Source organism: Meleagris gallopavo, chromosome 21 (assembly GCF_000146605.3).
Source record: "Meleagris gallopavo isolate NT-WF06-2002-E0010 breed Aviagen turkey brand Nicholas breeding stock chromosome 21, Turkey_5.1, whole genome shotgun sequence".
Taxonomy (NCBI): Eukaryota; Metazoa; Chordata; class Aves; order Galliformes; family Phasianidae; genus Meleagris; species Meleagris gallopavo.
In genome coordinates this window covers 9,456,052-9,472,776 of record NC_015031.2, presented here as the reverse complement: position 1 = coordinate 9,472,776, position 16,725 = coordinate 9,456,052, and the positions used below count along the sequence as shown (strand labels likewise).

The following is a 16,725-nucleotide window of genomic DNA, read 5'->3' as shown; positions in this document are numbered from 1 at the left end:
TCTGTTCCTTTATAAAGGCATCTACCTGCCATGTCATGGCAGTTCCCACCCTCCAGGCATTGTCATGAAGCATTTCTCTTGCGGGACGCTGAGGAGAGAAAGAATCACCCTTGTCAAGATTAACTGGCTGATGTCAGATTCCTTTCAACTCCAAGTCTGTTAACAAGCCGAACTCCATCACGACTCAGCCCCAGCGTGTCACCAGAAGCTGTTCTGACACCTGCATCATCTCAGTAAGTGTTCATCTGGGGACCCTGCATGTCACATAGTTCCCTTCTGTAGATGACAGAACTGGACTCTGTAATTTAGAGTCTCCACGTGGTGACTGCAGCATGCCACCCAAAGACAGACAAAAAATGAATTTGTGTGCATTTTTTTTTTAAAGCAAGTACAAATTTCTGTCTTAAGGAGCAGAAGAACACTCTCTAGGTGTACACAAAAGATTACCAAAAGCCTTGTGTACACAGCCAAAACAAGGGAAAATTTGCACAACTGGAAGTTAGCTGATCGCGCATGGGCAATCAGCACAGCATCCTGCCAGTACTGGGATCTTCTGCTTGTCCTCGTGTGTGCCCTGAGGTGGGCTTCACTCCAAGCACAGACAGGAAGGCAGAGTTTATAGCCAGGTGTGTAAACAGCCTCCATTCGATTCAGCAATATCTGAGTTATGGTTATTTACATGGCACCACCTTCCCTTGGTGCAGCGATGACATTCAAGTTTTTCTCTCACCTCTTCCTCCTCCTGTGTTTCAACTGCAGGGCCATTATGCGCCTCCTGGAAGAGGAGCTTCTTCATTTTACGGTACTGCAGGTTGTCCAGTTCTCTCACTGCATCCTTTGTTCTCTGAATCAAGTCTATTAACACTGTTTCAGGCCGCTCCCGAAGAACAAACATGTGCTGCAGAACACACAAGTAGGTGAGTGACCTCCCAGTGCCTGAAGGATTTCTGTTAGTTCTCTTTCCTGCACAGGAGGAGGATACCCTCACAACTAAATGGCACTATATTTAGACTCCATGGTCCAGACAGATTTCAGAATGACTGTTTTCTGATGGGAGACAACCACCAAAAAAAAAAAAAAAAGCAATGTGAAAAAAACAAACAGCAAGCAAACAAAATAGGTATATCACACACTGTGAAAACAAGCTCTGTTTAAAATTAGACTTCTTCAGGTGTTGGTGTATTTCAAGACATTATCTCCAATTACATTATCCTCCAAGGAGGATGAGCAGCAAATAATGTAAAAACACTTAAAGTCTGAGATGGTTAATATCTTTAACCACATGGTCAATAACGTCTCAGCTAGCTCTCAGTATAAAACCCCATTCCTTCTTCAGTAAAGCTAGATAATTAAACATTCAGCACGCAGCTGTGAGTCATAAAATAGGCTGCAAATCTACATGCACTTTGCTGCATTTCACTGCAAAGGTAGCTACATTTTGCCAACAGTAAAACAATTCTCCTCTATGTATATCAGATGCAGCTTCTTCAGCCTCCAGATGAAACGTGCTGTGCAAGCACGAGTCATTATTAACACCACCAGTTTCATTTTGTTCCTTTGGAGGACTGTATCACCATTTCCAACGTGTCACATTCCCTACCTGTCCCTCTAAAGTGGCAGGCAGCTGTTTCAGGCTATAGATGTGGAAGGAATACAATCACAAACGTTTAATTTCCATCAATGTTCACTTTAATTGCAGTGCGCTGCTCAAAATAAAACCAATCTGCAGAACTCTGAAATGGCAGGACTATACTCCCACACCAAGCCTTTCCTGGGTAATTGCACTTTTCTTTCATAATTCACCATTTTTAAAGAGGCAAAAGTTCTCAGAACCATTTAAGTAAAAAACATGCAAAAAGGTGATAAAACCTTCAAAAATAGCATCCATTTTCAGGCAATGCAAAATTTTGGAAATGTGGCTGTTTACCAGAAACATGGCTGGGGTCAAAAAACCCAACATAATGCCATGATGACTGTTGGCAAAATTCAGGATGCCACCTGATGCTGCTTCAGGAAATCCATCAAAGTCACACTTAGAAGAAAGCAGCTGGAACACCAAAGTTCTGTGTGAGCTGCATTCACTTAGGGAACACCTCAGCTTTTTGCAACTATCCATCACACGGGCTGTTTCTGGACAAAAGCAAGGAAAATGAAGTATCTGCAACATACGGGAGGAAAAATGAAGGGAAAAAAAAGCAAAGAAATAAAGCAGAAGAAAATCTGCAGATGTCAAAGGAAAGTATGGGGAAGAAAACCTTTCTTACGTCTTCTTGCCCCAGGGGTAACCATCAGAACAGCAGATTTCTACGTGCAAAGCACACAGGTGATGGGAGAGGATAAAAAGCCTTGAGAGGTATATATAGCATAGAATAAAGAGGAGAGTAAAGAAAGGTATTTGTTGACTTATGTATGGCAGCTCTGTCAGGATTAATTATAATCACTGGAAGGATAGACTGAGCTTAAGAAACTGACACCCCTGACAAGCTGATGGCCATCCAGTGCCACTTGTTGGAGAGATCTTTTATGCTGAGAACAGAGCTGGCATGGAGAATCACCTGGGGAACTGCACCAGATGCTGCAAAGGGACAGGAAAGCTGCAACACCCCTCAGCTCAAAGGGAGCAGGGATAGCTGGCAGAGCATTGGTAAATGGAACCTACTACTGCAGATGGGACAGAAGAATGTCACCTTGCTACTATCACGTGGAAAACAAAGGACAAGCAAGCCCACCTTGAGAAGCTCCTCTGATGTAGGCCTGTCTTGAGGAATCTTCTGGAGGCAAGAATCTACGAAGTTTCGGAAATAGTCAGACCTGTGGAAAGGGGAAAACATCCACCTGAGTGAACTGCCCAGCACTGAGACATTCGTGTCTGGGTGCTGTTAGGAGGGGTGAGGAGGAATCACACAGACCCACTGCTCCATACAACACCCTGACGGCGCCCACAGCTACCAGTGGGACATTCCTGGAACCTCAGCTGCTCAGAATGCTTTGGCTTAAGAATGTAAAAACATGGGACAACTCAAGAGCTGCGGAAGTGCTGCACACAAACAGACACCCACTTACTTCCGTGTGAGCAGCACCCCTGTCAAATTCCATCCTGCACCAACTCTTCAAGCCTATCACAACCACAGATAGATTTTCTTTCTTTCCCCCTCCCACCCAATTCCCTATCACGGGCTTTTGCTACCTCCATTTTTCAGTAAATTTAATTCCTGCCTTTTTTTTTTTTTTAATCTGAAAAAAAATGCATAAAATGAGCTGAATGTTTTGTCAAGCACCAGGGTGTGAAATAGCCTCACCAGAAAATCTCTGAAGTAGAAAAAGAGTTCTAAAAAATATGGCACAATGTATTATGTTAGAGGCATGGGACCACAGCTCAGAAAAACATAATTAGGAAGTTTTTAACCCTTCACATAAGTTTACTGTGTTTGTTGATTCAAAACTGAGTCGCTGAGGCTGGGAGGCACAAAATGTTGCTACTGTGATTCATTCTTCTGAAGTTTGTGCAGCAGACATCTGCCACATACAAGCAGTGTCTTCATCTTACAGAGCAAAACTTCAACAAAACAAGATTTAGGAACTGACAGTGTGGTTTGTGATTTAAAAAAAAAAAAAAAAAAAAGCAAAAACAAAACACAGAAAACCACATTTTTGGCCAGCCTCTGAGCTGCAGAAGTTTACTGGCCCATGAACTGAATTTATTACAGGATCCTACATTCTTCCAGCAGCTCATCCTGTTTCTACTGCATTCGACAGTCTAAAATGCATATTTAGTAATTGGTCAATTTCATATGTAGGGTATACAGTGAAGCTAATCAGAACCTTCCGGCTCACATCTTCCCCATAGGAATCCAGCCATTTCAGGAACTCAGCATGACAAAGCACTCCATTTACAGCACTTCCCTACGACATTCCTCCCTCAGTAATACTCACCATTCATTAGACTGTAGTGTAGGGGATTCATTCTGCGCTATGTGATATAAGGCACTCATTGCGTTCATGTTAAACAAAGGAGGCTTCCTTTCCGCTGTGCAAAAGAGAAAATGACTTTTATGGAGGGAGACAGTGTTTTCTGCTCCTTTACATTTCTTAGTTTGCATCCCTTTAACAAGAAAACCACATCGGCAGGATCACTGCTGCTGAACAGCAGCCCAACCCTGCAATCAGACAGATATGTTGGCATGTGTCCTGTGCCATTGGTCTCTGCTGCAGGAGATGAAAGCGCTTTGAAGATCAGATGCCTTGTCCTCTCAAGTTTCTAAATTACGTGATTTATCATAGTTGAGTTCTCTGACTCATTTTAATGTTCTAAAATAGGAGTATGTTAACAGTGAGATCTATACTCAGCCTTCAGCCATTAACACTCTTGGTTTGGTGTCACTCACTCTGTTTTATTATTATTATTGCTATTATCTAAAAACCAAAACGCTACAGCTGCTAAAAAAGCTAACGAATTTTTTATTCTGTTGGGACATCACAGTAGATGTGATGAAGAAAATGTGGTTGCAACAGCCATCAGATCACACTGAACTGACTAAGCACCGGGCAGGAAGTCAGTAGCAGGCTAACTCTTCTACTATTTTGAGAGTTGCATTCTCTTTGGCTCTTCTCTCTTTCAAGCTTGTGTTACTCTTATAGACTGACACAGCATGAAAGCTTAATGAGGAAGGAGATGATCTCACTGTAACAACAAAATTGAAGCTTCATCAGAATGTTTATAGGGTAGACCTATAAAGCTCAGCCTCACTATAAACACTCCAGAGAAGCTGCTCAGGCCATGAGGACATTCCTACACCAGTGAAAATGCAACAGAAAACTTTCCTTCCTGAAAAAAAAAAAAGGGGGGGTGGGGGGGAGGATATTTTTATTGTTATTATTCTGCTTTTTGAGCCAAATAGTAGCAGTAACCTATGTACTGTACCAGAGATCCTGGTTAACTCATCGCTGTCAGAGAACAGATCAGGCCCTACAGACTCCTGACAAACAGTAAATTGAAGAGTTAGGGCTCAGATGTGGCAGCTGCCCTTCCCCAAGCTGTCAGATAACCACTTGCCTTTACTCAGGATCAAACTCATTATCTATTTAACTACTTTAACTGACTGTTCTCCCTACCTTTTTTCCTCTTAAAATGAGCATAAATGGTCAAGAAACAGTGAAACTGAGCCTTCGCTGAGGGCTATTTCTAATAATTTCTCAAGCTACTGCTTAGTTTTAGATGTCTCATTTTCCTGCCTCCTTTCCTCGCTTATTTCAAAGCGGCACAGCTGAGACACCCACAGCAACCCAGCCTGTAACACTCTATCACCCTGACCTAGCCTCACCCCCACAAGCCAGGAGCCATACACAGAGCCCAAGGCTTCATAGTGCAAGAATGCAGCGTGCAGTACGGCACCCGGGGGTGTGGTGGCCATGAGCTCAGTGCATTCCTAGAGCACAGCATCCAGCCAAATCTCCTCGGTCCACTAGGAGCAGCATTCTGTCATGACAGTCACACCCCTCGAACTTGCTTTATATTGGCAACAACAACAACAACAACAACAACCTCTGTTCTGAAGAAAGAATCTATTTCATGTCTTGGAAGAAAATGAAGTTGATAGCTGGGAATGTCAGACAGCATTTTTAGCTAAACTGTGCAGTGCACATGGATCAGTTGCTCCTGAGAGCTCCTGCTGCCCAGCCAGGCTGCTCCTCCGTTGAGGTCTTTGGAGTATGAGCAATGCAATGTGACAGGGCTGTGAGGACAGCCCCTGGGAGCAGAGCAGGACTCAGCCCCACATCCCAGCAGCTCCCAGCTAAGTGCTCCCAGGGAGCAGATCCTACAGGCTAAGCAGCACTGTGTGCTGTGCTTCACTCAGTGTATTTTTGTTCCGAGATAATACCCTGCATTAAATTTAAATAGAATGCCATACTAACACAGTCCTCTTACACTGGTGTTGCACTTTAAGTAAGTGTATTTTCTTGCCAAATCTATTCACAAGTGACAAAATGCATTGCATATAGCTTTGAAAATGTTTACTTAACCCAAATTTCCTATTATTGCAGGTCTCATTAACATATCCTAAAATTTCATGGAATAACATCAATTTACACCACTAACTGTTTTCACATCGATACGTTCAATGGTCCATTTCTAAACCTGTTCAGCAAGCAGACTGTTTTTCAGTTCAAAAGTGATCAGCCTTTCCCACAGAACATGAACACCTTCACGATACAGTTCAGCTATTTTCTTCTTCTAACTCTTTTTCTTTGGATAATGGAAACACTGCCCCAATTCATATCAAATTGGAGACTTGGTCTTGAATTCTGTAAAGCATATTTGGTTCTCTTCTCTAGAATTCAAGCCCCAAATTCCCCTCAGTTCCAGACAAGAAAGCAAACATAAGTGCTCTGCCCTGTAATTCAACAGAGTAAGTTCAAGGTATTAAATAACTACATTTTATAGCTCAGTTTTGTTGTTGTTGTTTTTTTTTTTCCCCTAAGAAAATAACTTACCTAACTCAATACAGGTAATTCCAAGAGACCAAACATCTACTTTGCCGTCATACTGCCCTTCATCCATGGCTAAAATCACTTCTGGGGCCATCCTGAAATAGGAAATCAGTACTCATAAAGTTCTGTGCAATAGAGCACATTAGTATCAACAGCATTGCAATGAAACAGAACGTTTCACTGATTTCAACCACCAATACCAAAACATTCCCCAAGATATCAGGCATGAACACGGCACACTGGGGGCAAGGGCCAGTTGGTACGTGGATAGAGCTTAGAATGCCACTAAGCTGGGCACCCACGCTAGTGCAAGCCTCCAGGGAGGCTGTGTGGTGTGTTTTGTCCAGCTCTCCATTTACGAGCATCACCACCATCTTGCCCTCCCACATTTCCAACAGTTTAGTTGGCTGGCCAACTCTGGTGAAATAATTATAGCATGCAGTTGTGTAAACACCACAGATTCGGTGTAAGAGATCAAAGCATAGAAGGGATCTGCAAAGGGTTTTGTTCAATGAACCTGGCCTTTCCTATGAAAGAAGAAACACTTCAGTTATTCCAACAGCCAGATGCAGTAAGAGCACATGAATTGTTAAAGCCACTGGGGGAATGATTAAAATACATCACAGATGATTAAATCCCACCCCCACCACTTAAAGTCGGGGTAAGGAGAACAACAAAATATTTTTATTACTTTTTGTTCACTACAAGCACAAGGAATCACAGTTCTCGAAGTCGGAACCTAATTACCATATAATCTCTTTTGCAGGGTACATTCTATCACTACCACAGTTAGGGAATCACAAAGCTAGCTGCAATAAAGCCCAAATACACTAAATAGCCAGGAAATGATTCTTACACTTCACAGCTCCAGAACTGCTTAAAACACTTGGCTTACCAATATGGCGTCCCCACAAATGAGTTGGCAGGAGATGCTATGGAAGCAGATCCAAAGTCAGCAAGTTTCACCTGTCCTGGCTCTGTCAGCAGGATGTTTCCTGCCTTGATATCTCTGGTTAGAGAAAATACAAATGTCAGTATTATTCCTCTCCAAAACAGAAAATCTTCTACAGGAGAGATCACAAAACACAACAAGAATTCACATATTCAATCTGACAAACACCCACATTTCTTCCAAAGACAAAACCTTTAATCTCTGGGCTAATAGCTTAGCATCACTCTGGATCTTTGAACCTTGCCTGTCTCAAAAATCAACTTAAAATTTCAGCTACATCTAATGGCACAGCTAGATAAGCTTCATACACAATCACTGCAAAAAGAAAACCTCTGCTTACAAATATTAAGTTTGGCTGAATGGAATACAGTCATTGAGGTAAATTATCCACAAGTCTATGAGACAGCAAAAGTTTAACCACTTACCTATGGATCATATTGTGAGAATGCAAGTATGCTAATCCCTGGAGAGCACCATGGGTAATTGCTGCTATTTCCACTTCTTGCAATGGCTTTTTATGAACTTCAGGAAAGAATTTATTTGAAATTCAATATTAAAGAAAACAATGTAGTTTGCAGCATGCAAGTGAGTACCGTTAATAATGAAAACGCAGACAAAATACTAAAACTTAATTTTACTGGGTCCAGGTAGAGAAACAAACATTCAGTTTAAAAGTAGTTTCCAGCATAAAATATATTCTGTAATCAGATGTATCTAAAAGAGCAGCTATATTCCAACAAGCGACTGCCCTGCAACTGCCACATTCCTGTCTGTCCTATGGCTACTCTCCCAAATATCAATTTGGAATTCAACACTCAGTTTTCCATCAGTGAAAGTTCCAGGACTTGGGATCTAGCTTACAGCAATTCACACATAAATAACTACACTGCAGCAACACAAGTGACTCCCAGACAGCTCAGCTTTTGGTCCTGAACTGTTGCTGGCAAGGCAAGGAGATGAACAACTTACTGGACACCCACATTTCTCCAAAATTTCACTACAAGGAGCTTGATAGAAAAGTGACCATTTAACAAAAGATCTGATTTTCAATCAAACAAGCACGTGTGACATACCTTCTAGTAAGTCTGATGCTGATCCTAAACAATATTCCATAACAAGCTGTGTGGAAAGAAATCAGAATAGTTGTTAGAAAATCTCTAATGGAGATGGAAATTATTACTGGTGCATACAATGCAGCCTGCAGTGCCAGTCTGCCCCGTGTCCAGCAAGGAGGAAGAGGAGGAGGCACAGGACTTCAATCTCAACCTGACATCTTATGAAAACAGAATGCCCTTTAACAAACTCCATGTGTTTAGATAAACAGCTTTCACATAAGAAAAAAAGGAGGAAGAAAAATATTCAAGAATACATTGTATCCACCAGAAGCACCAAATTACTGTTCCTGAAAAACAAACCTATAATAAACAATAATGAAATGGCATTTAGAGTGACCAGCAAAAATCCTAGCAGATTGTATGCTAAACTTAGCTGGAAATCAACAGTGCTCAGCTATAACAATGCAAGTATTACTTATAACATAAGCCCAGCTGAGCACTGACCCCTGGCACAAGGGCAGCTCTAGCTGGAATTAGCACAGCCTTCTTGTGCAGGACACCAAGCACCAACACTTCTGAGGAAGGCGAGAGCATTTCCACAGCCAGTTATGCATTGTATTACACGCCTTATTTTACATTCACGTACCCAATGTGAATGTTAAACTGCACTTAAGCTCATCAGAGTATTAAGGGGCTACTTAGGGATTTACTTACAAATTTGTTCCTGTCAGATCTGAAGCAAAAAAAGAAAGAAGCTAAAAAACTTTATTGAAGGTGACACAGGAACACTACTTATACTTTCAATTATTACTTCAATTATTTGATTTATTTAGCATATAATGCTAAAAAAGATTTTGTCAATGAAAGGTGCTAAATCACATTGAGTTTGGCAAGGTGCTTCCTCTGCATAACCAAATGCAGCTATTCCCACACACACGTTTTTATGCAGTCTCATACAAACTAAATTTCGTTTGGGGGTTTGGATTTTTGTTGTTTAAATCAAATGTCTGAGATTGGCTAGGAGATGACAGCCAGAGATAAAACAGCTTGTTGATTTTGTCATTAAACAAATGCCACTACCAACAACAAAGCATCAGATATAAACAATACACAAGAAATCACTTAAATAGTAGAAATACGAACAATTCAAAACATACCTTGTTTACAATTACCAGCAGGGATTCTATTCCATTAAAATACAACTGAACACTTACTTCTGCAGCACATTAAGTCAACCTGCAAAGTACTGAGCTGTTAACATTCAGTGGCATACCAGGTGCTTTGTTTAGTCACCTGTAAGTACCTAAGAAAGGCGCCAGGCTCAGCTCCTCGACAGTCCAATTAGATCTTCACTTTTCTTTAAAGCAGGAAAAGCGGTAAAGATTTTTTTATTCCCTCCAGTTCCACTTTATTTTAGGTACTCAATCCATTGAACTAGGCACTTTAGAGTAACAGCACAATCACCTCACTCTGCAAGCTAAAGGAAAAACTTCCCTAAATCATGTTTTTTACAAACTATGTTTAATTTTGTTGAGCATCTCTAACGTCTTTGCCTGCAATTATCTGAGTCTGTGCAATGTAAGTGTTCAGGTCCCTCCTGGGAGTCAGCTGGAGATAGCTGAAGGCACCCTTAACCAAGGCCAGAGAAGCACAGAGTGCAGCAATGCTTACCCACGCCGTATGCTCCCGCAAATAGCAGCCTTTGTATTCTATACTGTTAGGGTGTTTTATTCTTTGGAGGAACTTGACTTCCTTAATAATATCCTGCCATTTCTGTAGGAAAAAGGAACAGAAAGACTTCATGAATCTGTTGGCTGATTTTTTTTTATTTAAGTTAATATGTCATTTATTTATTTTAAAAGGCAGAAATCAATATTAAGTTCCAAATCAAAAGATTTCCATCAACACTGCGACGTTCACTATGTCATTCCTCAACTCACCTACAAAGCAAGCTTATTGATTAACCATTTAGAGAAGAATCTCTCATCAGTGTAATGCTTTATATCCGTAGGTACACATACACAGATACACTGGAGAACACTTGAGATCTGAGGAAGTACTCAAAAAGAAGCAGTTCTCTTAAGGGCCACCATTTCTGCTGCCCAATGAAACATAGACCTCAGTCTGAAAGTGACGTGAACGAGTGCCCTTAAGCAGGTCAACCATCTCTTCCTTAACTCTCACAGACATTAAGACCTATCCCTACTGGTAACTACATCATGCTAGAAGATGGCATGCTAGAAGATTTGGCAGCTACGAATCAATGTTCTTGACAACACTTCTCTATTACTAGTTACAGGGAACAACTTAATATGAGGCACCTACTAGCCAAGGGAATCCAGCTTTATGATAAGAGGAATGCTGACAGTGCAATTGTAAAACACAAGAGAGGCCAAAAGGCCATTTTCTAATGTGTGCCTAAACACTTTCACTGCTCCCCTGGAGAAAATCAGCAAGTCCTTCAGCTCACTGCACATCCATCCAACCTCAGGCAAGAAAGGCAACAGCTGGGAAGTGCAATGGCAGAACTAGAACTGCTGGGAAAGATGCTCAGTAACACATGCAGTAGCTGAAACCATTCAAGTATGGAGATGTCAACGTGACAGTGTTGACTCTGAAAATGTTTTCAAGAAAGAGTATCAGTTCTGAAGTTAATCAGAGGCAGAGCTATCAAACACAGAAGGTTCCACCCCTGAGAAGCTCGTAGGCCCAGCAACGCTCCTCAGCTGTGTGGGTGGGAGTCACCGGTGGATGGAGGGTCCATGCATGCAATGGCTATGCAAAAAGTACAAACCCCAAGTCTTCCTCAATATAAAGGAGGCATGCCACACCTGAGGCAACTCACTGGCTAAGCATCTCTCAGCACCAGAAGTTTCACGAGAACAGTGTCTGTGTGGCTGTACTGCTACAACCTTTCCATTGACACGCTACAAGAATGATGCTGTTGCCTCTGAGGTACTGAACAACAGAAGCCAAATCAAGAAAGCACCTCTCTAGGCTTCTCCTATACTGAGATGAGAAGTAATGTATTAGTAAAGACCTACTCATGATCTCCTGGGTGAAAAAAAAGCTCTGAGATCACACTATGAGTTTAAATAAGTTAATGAGTTAAAATAAGTTTAAAACTTCTTTTTAAAATAGCATATGTTCTTATTTTAAAGAGTGATTTACCCCACCAATCATAAAATCTTATTATGAAAACAACGAAATTACAAATGACATCAGAATGCCCTTAGTTTCATTTACAAAGGTGACATCATAACTCCAGCAAACTTCCAAAGAAAACAAAGCAAGTAAATGTAAAGCATTTTAATCCTTGTCTTGTTACTTTCTTCAAAATAAAGAAACATATGCACCGAAGACAAACACAAGTTATTTCTGAAGCATGCACAGTTTGTTTCATTCATGTGAACAGAGTATTTATAGCTCACAGTAATTAAAACAGCAGGACCAGTAGTAAGTACAAATTATTCTTTCATCAGTACACAGCTAAACAAGTCACTGCAGTGACAAAACAGAAGAACGCACAGCAAATTTAACTATGAAGTTAGAGTTGCTGGAGAGACATTGCCACCTTTACCTCCTACACACACACAGGCACAGAAAGGAAGCAATGCTTCAGTGCCTGGCAGTGCAGATGATCAATACACAAAAGGCAGTTTTTGTTGTGAGTGAAACTCGTCAGAGTGAGGCTGCCTCTAAGACTGGGCTGTAGAGAATGGAGGGAGGAAACCACCGATGCTTCAAACAATATGTTTACAGTAAATACATCTGCTGAAAAAATCATGCCATGATTTGATAGATGTCTTTAGCAGAAATAATACCAAATCAGCTGTTCATGTCCTGTCGAGCTTTTCAAGAATCTGTACTGGCACTTTAACGTTTCAAGTATAAAATCAATTATCTCTGCTAAGCATCTCAGGAAAAAAAGACACATCTGGGGTGGCCAAGAAAACACTGAACATTGAAACCTCAGAGGCCTACTTTTCCAGATCACTCTGCAAAGACAACTTTAATCCCCAGCCCTGACAGTTTTCCCTAATTGTGCTGCTGCTCATCCACTGCTTTTGTTTTAGCTGCTGCTTTCAGGGAAGGATGCACTCAGTCACACTACTTGGTGTAAGGCAAGATTCTCCCTGAATCTTTCACTACTGCATTCACTGCTACTATTCCTAGCAAGCCTTTGTCCATTAAGCAAAATGGTTCCTTTAAAAGGAATTTAGAATTGAATGTTTAAGGCTTAATAAAAAAAGACCTGAATACATACATGCTATTTTCTATTTTTATATATATTTTGGGCCTTTTAAAAAATTATTATTATTTCTTCACATTTTTGTGGCCTCAAATTGCACTTTGCATCTGAAGAATCCTGCTGATCTTTTCCAGGTGAAGATAAGACAGATAAACCACTGAGAACAATAAACAAATCTGTTCACACTGTATCCTCATTCACCTTCAGTTACAGGAGAGATCTCTCTCGTCACAGCCCAGGCTAATTGCAGCCATCCCACAGAATAAACGTTTGCAGCAGTCTTAATATACTTAATATGCATATTAAGATATTCTCCATACCTCATTGGACTGCTTCCCACTGTATGACATCTTCTTGATGGCCACCACCTCGTTGGTGCGCACATCACGTGCCTGCAATGTGAAAAAGTGATGCATCAGTTCCTTCAGGTCACCACTTCCCATGAGGTGCAAAGCAAACACACTCACACACAAGGGCTGAACTCTGGAAGAAGCGCTGAGAAACCTCTCTCCATTAGAAAGCTGCTGCAGAAAGTGAGAACTGAAGCATCTTCCAAGGGGTGTCTCTGAAATCTGAGATAAGGTGCAACAGCTCTCCGTGCTCAGCGTCCCAGGAGCTGAATACCATCATCCCTAAACTACAAATCACAGCTTACAACAGCAGCCCTGATTCAAGCAGAACGGATTTTCTCTATATCAACATCTTTCCTATCCTTGGTACGCTCCAGACAAAACAGAAGCAAGGCCCGGCCCCCCTCCTCCATCCCAAACGTGAGCAGAGATGTCACAGGACGTGCAGAAGATCCCTGCTCCAGCAGCAGCTGCTTTCTTCCCAGTGCTCCCCCAAATCAGCTATCGTGTCTTAAGGGAAGAGAGATCACACAGGGACGGCAGCATGTGGCCATCCAACCCCAGGTGCTAGCTCAGACTTCCATTTGCTCAGCCCAATCACGCTGTTGTTTACATTGCAAAATAAGCCTGCGTGGTTTTTCACACTTCAAAGGCAGACGTCCTGATTTCAGGCAGTAACATTCCAAGATAAGACAAGTTTTGTTTAAATTGGCACGCAGCAGTGGCCCGTGCACCTTGCAGTGAGCCTGCACCCAGCGGGGATGAGGGCCAAACAAGGCCCCACCTGCCTCTGCTAAGGACATCACTGGCACAGGGCTGGGGTGGGGGTGTCTCTCAGAGCAGCGCAGTTAATTGGGACGTGAAGGCAAACGATAGAAATCAAAATAATGTGCATGACTGCAGTCACTGATGACTGATGGAAAAGCTGATTTTTTAATGTATTTGTACTATCAGAGCCTACCAGAAAAGGGATTAATGAAATGTCAGCACTCTGCCTTTTGTAAAAGTGGTTTTCAGTCCTATTTTAATTCTGCCATTCATTAAAGAGATTCCCAGAGTTCCCTGCCAGTCCTTCTTTCAACCGGATACAAGCTGGAACCATCACTCCTATACTCTCCCTTCTGTTTAAGAGGACACTCCCTGCTGTCTCGCTGATATTACAGTACCTTTAAGTGTTCATTTTTGTTGGCTTTGGTGCCTTTTCTTAAGCAGGGGTCTGGATTTTTTTGTTTTTGGGTTTGTTTGGGGTTTTTTTTTGAGACATACATATATGTACATATACATATCTCCTAGATCTTTGACTAATAAGAAGCAATCCCTGGAACATGCAAGTCAGTGAGGAGCTGCAGTAAAGCCAGGAGCAAAATACTACAGCAGAGCAGAAGGAGCAGTGCTAACAAAAGGGAGTGGGTTATTCTTCAGCTCCATCTGCAGCATTCCAGTGCAGTAAGTTTCCTGTGTCAAAGGAAAGCTATTATTACACTGCAGAACATGGAGCAGGGTAAGGATAATACAAAATGATTCAGAGGTGCCAGACTTACAGTTACTGAGAAAATAAACCAGCAACGTTCACATCAGCTGTAACGAGGGGTGAGAAACTTTTCGGCCTTTACAGGACATCTCATGATGTCCATAAAACCAAGAAGAGTGGATTGGATGCCTTGGGTAATTGCAGCAGTGACAAAAGCAAGGCACGAGCAAAGGTGGAGGTATGGCACCACTTTGGTCAGATGCTTTTAAGCTGTTATTAACTACAATCCAATATCACATTGATCAGAGAATGTTTAGTAGTGTACATTAACAAAATCAAAATCTTGCTGAAGAAATTTGGTTTTGTTTTCTCTCTAGCTTTACAGAAGAACAAAGGACCCAAGTCACACAAAGCCACAAAGTGCTGCAGATGCCACGATGGCAGCATGCTGCTGATGTCTGGGAATGCCATCAGCTTGCAGGTTATCTCCAGCTGAGTGCTGGTTGCACACGTGAGGCTCACACGTTCCTTTATAACATACAGTATTCCTGACAAACTTCAGAAATATTTCCACTTATAGGAAGACAGATTTTCTGTTCTCTCTTCTTATGTCCACTCTTCAAGCCATGTGAGCAAGGGTGGGAAGCACGGCCATAGGTGAGTGCTGCCTCATCAGAAAGCACCTCCTTCTCCAGATCTGCTCCCAGACAGCAGCAACTCATAGTTTTAAGCAAGGAACAAAATTAAGAAGCTTTTCCTAATTAGTTCATCTGTGCTGCATTAAATTTGCGCTGGAAGGTTCCCAATGTGGTCTGCTGCAATTATTAACAATGAATAGGCATCTCATAAAATCCTGACACAAATGGCTTTCTGAAGGAAAATTGGCAGGTTTGGCCACACCTCCTATAATTATAAATGTGAAAAGGTTTTTTTGAGGAAAATGGTTTTTTAATGAAGGTCTTACAGTACGCACTTGGGTTAACACAGAGCAACCTGCAGACAAAGCTGCCCTGCAGTATCTGAGCTACACGAGCAGCCTGGGAGAAGCTGCTGTCCACACACTCCTGTCAATAAGTTTTATACAGCTGAAGATTCTTGCCTGCAGTAGGGAAGGATGTGTCAGGCCAAATGATAACAAAAGCCCCAACATCCAGGTGCCAAACACAAAGAATGGCTGTAAGGCAGCCTGTGGGGTACACACGAAGGGAGAGAGAACTCCTCTCAAGGGAGAAGGGATGATAAGGAGACAATCAGACCAGCAGAACTGCATTGTCAATCAGAATTGATGGAGCCGAAATACATGTTTTAATCTGCAGAAAAATCCCCACTTGCCATGTAACAGTGCTCCTGAAAGCACTGGGCAAGGGCCACATCTCCAGCTCTTCCTTTCAGCTTGTATGCAAACACCTTACAGACACTGTCAGTCTGCAAACAACCTGAAACTGCACAGACATACAGGAAAACACCTCTGCTCCGAACATCACACAAACATTCACAGTACTCACAGCTAAAATCCACAAGGCACGAGGCTACTTACAAAATAAACTGCTCCAAAGCTTCCATGGCCAATCTCTCGGAGATCTGTGAAGAGCTTTTCTGGATCTTCTTTGAAGAAGAGCTCTGCAATTTCGGGGTCCTTCAGGCTGCCCGCTCTGCTGGTTGATGGCATCCTGCTGGGCAGTGAGCCGACCGACTATCTGGGTATAAAGTGCTGCCTCAACCCTTGGTTCATCTGTATGAATGGAGCCTCTTCAGCATGGATTACTGCAAGAAAAAGATTGCAATCCTTCACTGATCATTCTCTGCTCAAAAGACCCACAAACAAAGCAGCAGAAGAGCAGCTTTCACTTCTTCCCCAAGCACGCAGGCCCATTACATGAAGCAGTGCAACCCATCCTCTGGGATGGCAAAGTCCCACTGAGACAGCAGTGGAGCATTTCAACAGAGCACAATTCCAAACCAAAGCACAGAATGAGACGCATTTCTTCCCCCAGCATCTGCTCCATCACCTGCAGAGAGGTCAGCAGTGTGGCTCTGCCCCACACTGATACCAGCTTGTCACCAGTGAGCCCCATTACTCCGAGTGCCTCTCCCTGAACGGCCACACTGCCACATCTGCAACCACCGGATGGACTTTCCAAAGCAGAGCAGAGCTG

At 42.2% G+C, this 16,725-nt stretch overlaps 1 protein-coding gene across 1 annotated transcript in view; it reads right to left on the bottom strand.

Moving 5' to 3' along the window:
• The window catches only part of TAOK1 (TAO kinase 1), a 32,089-nt gene extending 15,756 nt beyond the window's left edge, over positions 1 to 16,333 (bottom strand). Inside the window, exons 1-10 of the mRNA XM_010722117.2 lie at positions 16,107 to 16,333; positions 13,069 to 13,140; positions 10,168 to 10,269; positions 8,515 to 8,560; positions 7,867 to 7,963; positions 7,385 to 7,498; positions 6,493 to 6,584; positions 3,934 to 4,027; positions 2,730 to 2,811; positions 731 to 898 (exon numbers count right to left, since the gene is read on the bottom strand). Coding sequence (XP_010720419.1) covers positions 731 to 898; positions 2,730 to 2,811; positions 3,934 to 4,027; positions 6,493 to 6,584; positions 7,385 to 7,498; positions 7,867 to 7,963; positions 8,515 to 8,560; positions 10,168 to 10,269; positions 13,069 to 13,140; positions 16,107 to 16,238 — 999 coding nt within the window. The 5' untranslated portion in view covers positions 16,239 to 16,333. The remainder of the gene's footprint in view (positions 1 to 730; positions 899 to 2,729; positions 2,812 to 3,933; positions 4,028 to 6,492; positions 6,585 to 7,384; positions 7,499 to 7,866; positions 7,964 to 8,514; positions 8,561 to 10,167; positions 10,270 to 13,068; positions 13,141 to 16,106) is intronic.
• Positions 16,334 to 16,725: the final 392 nt, after the last annotated feature.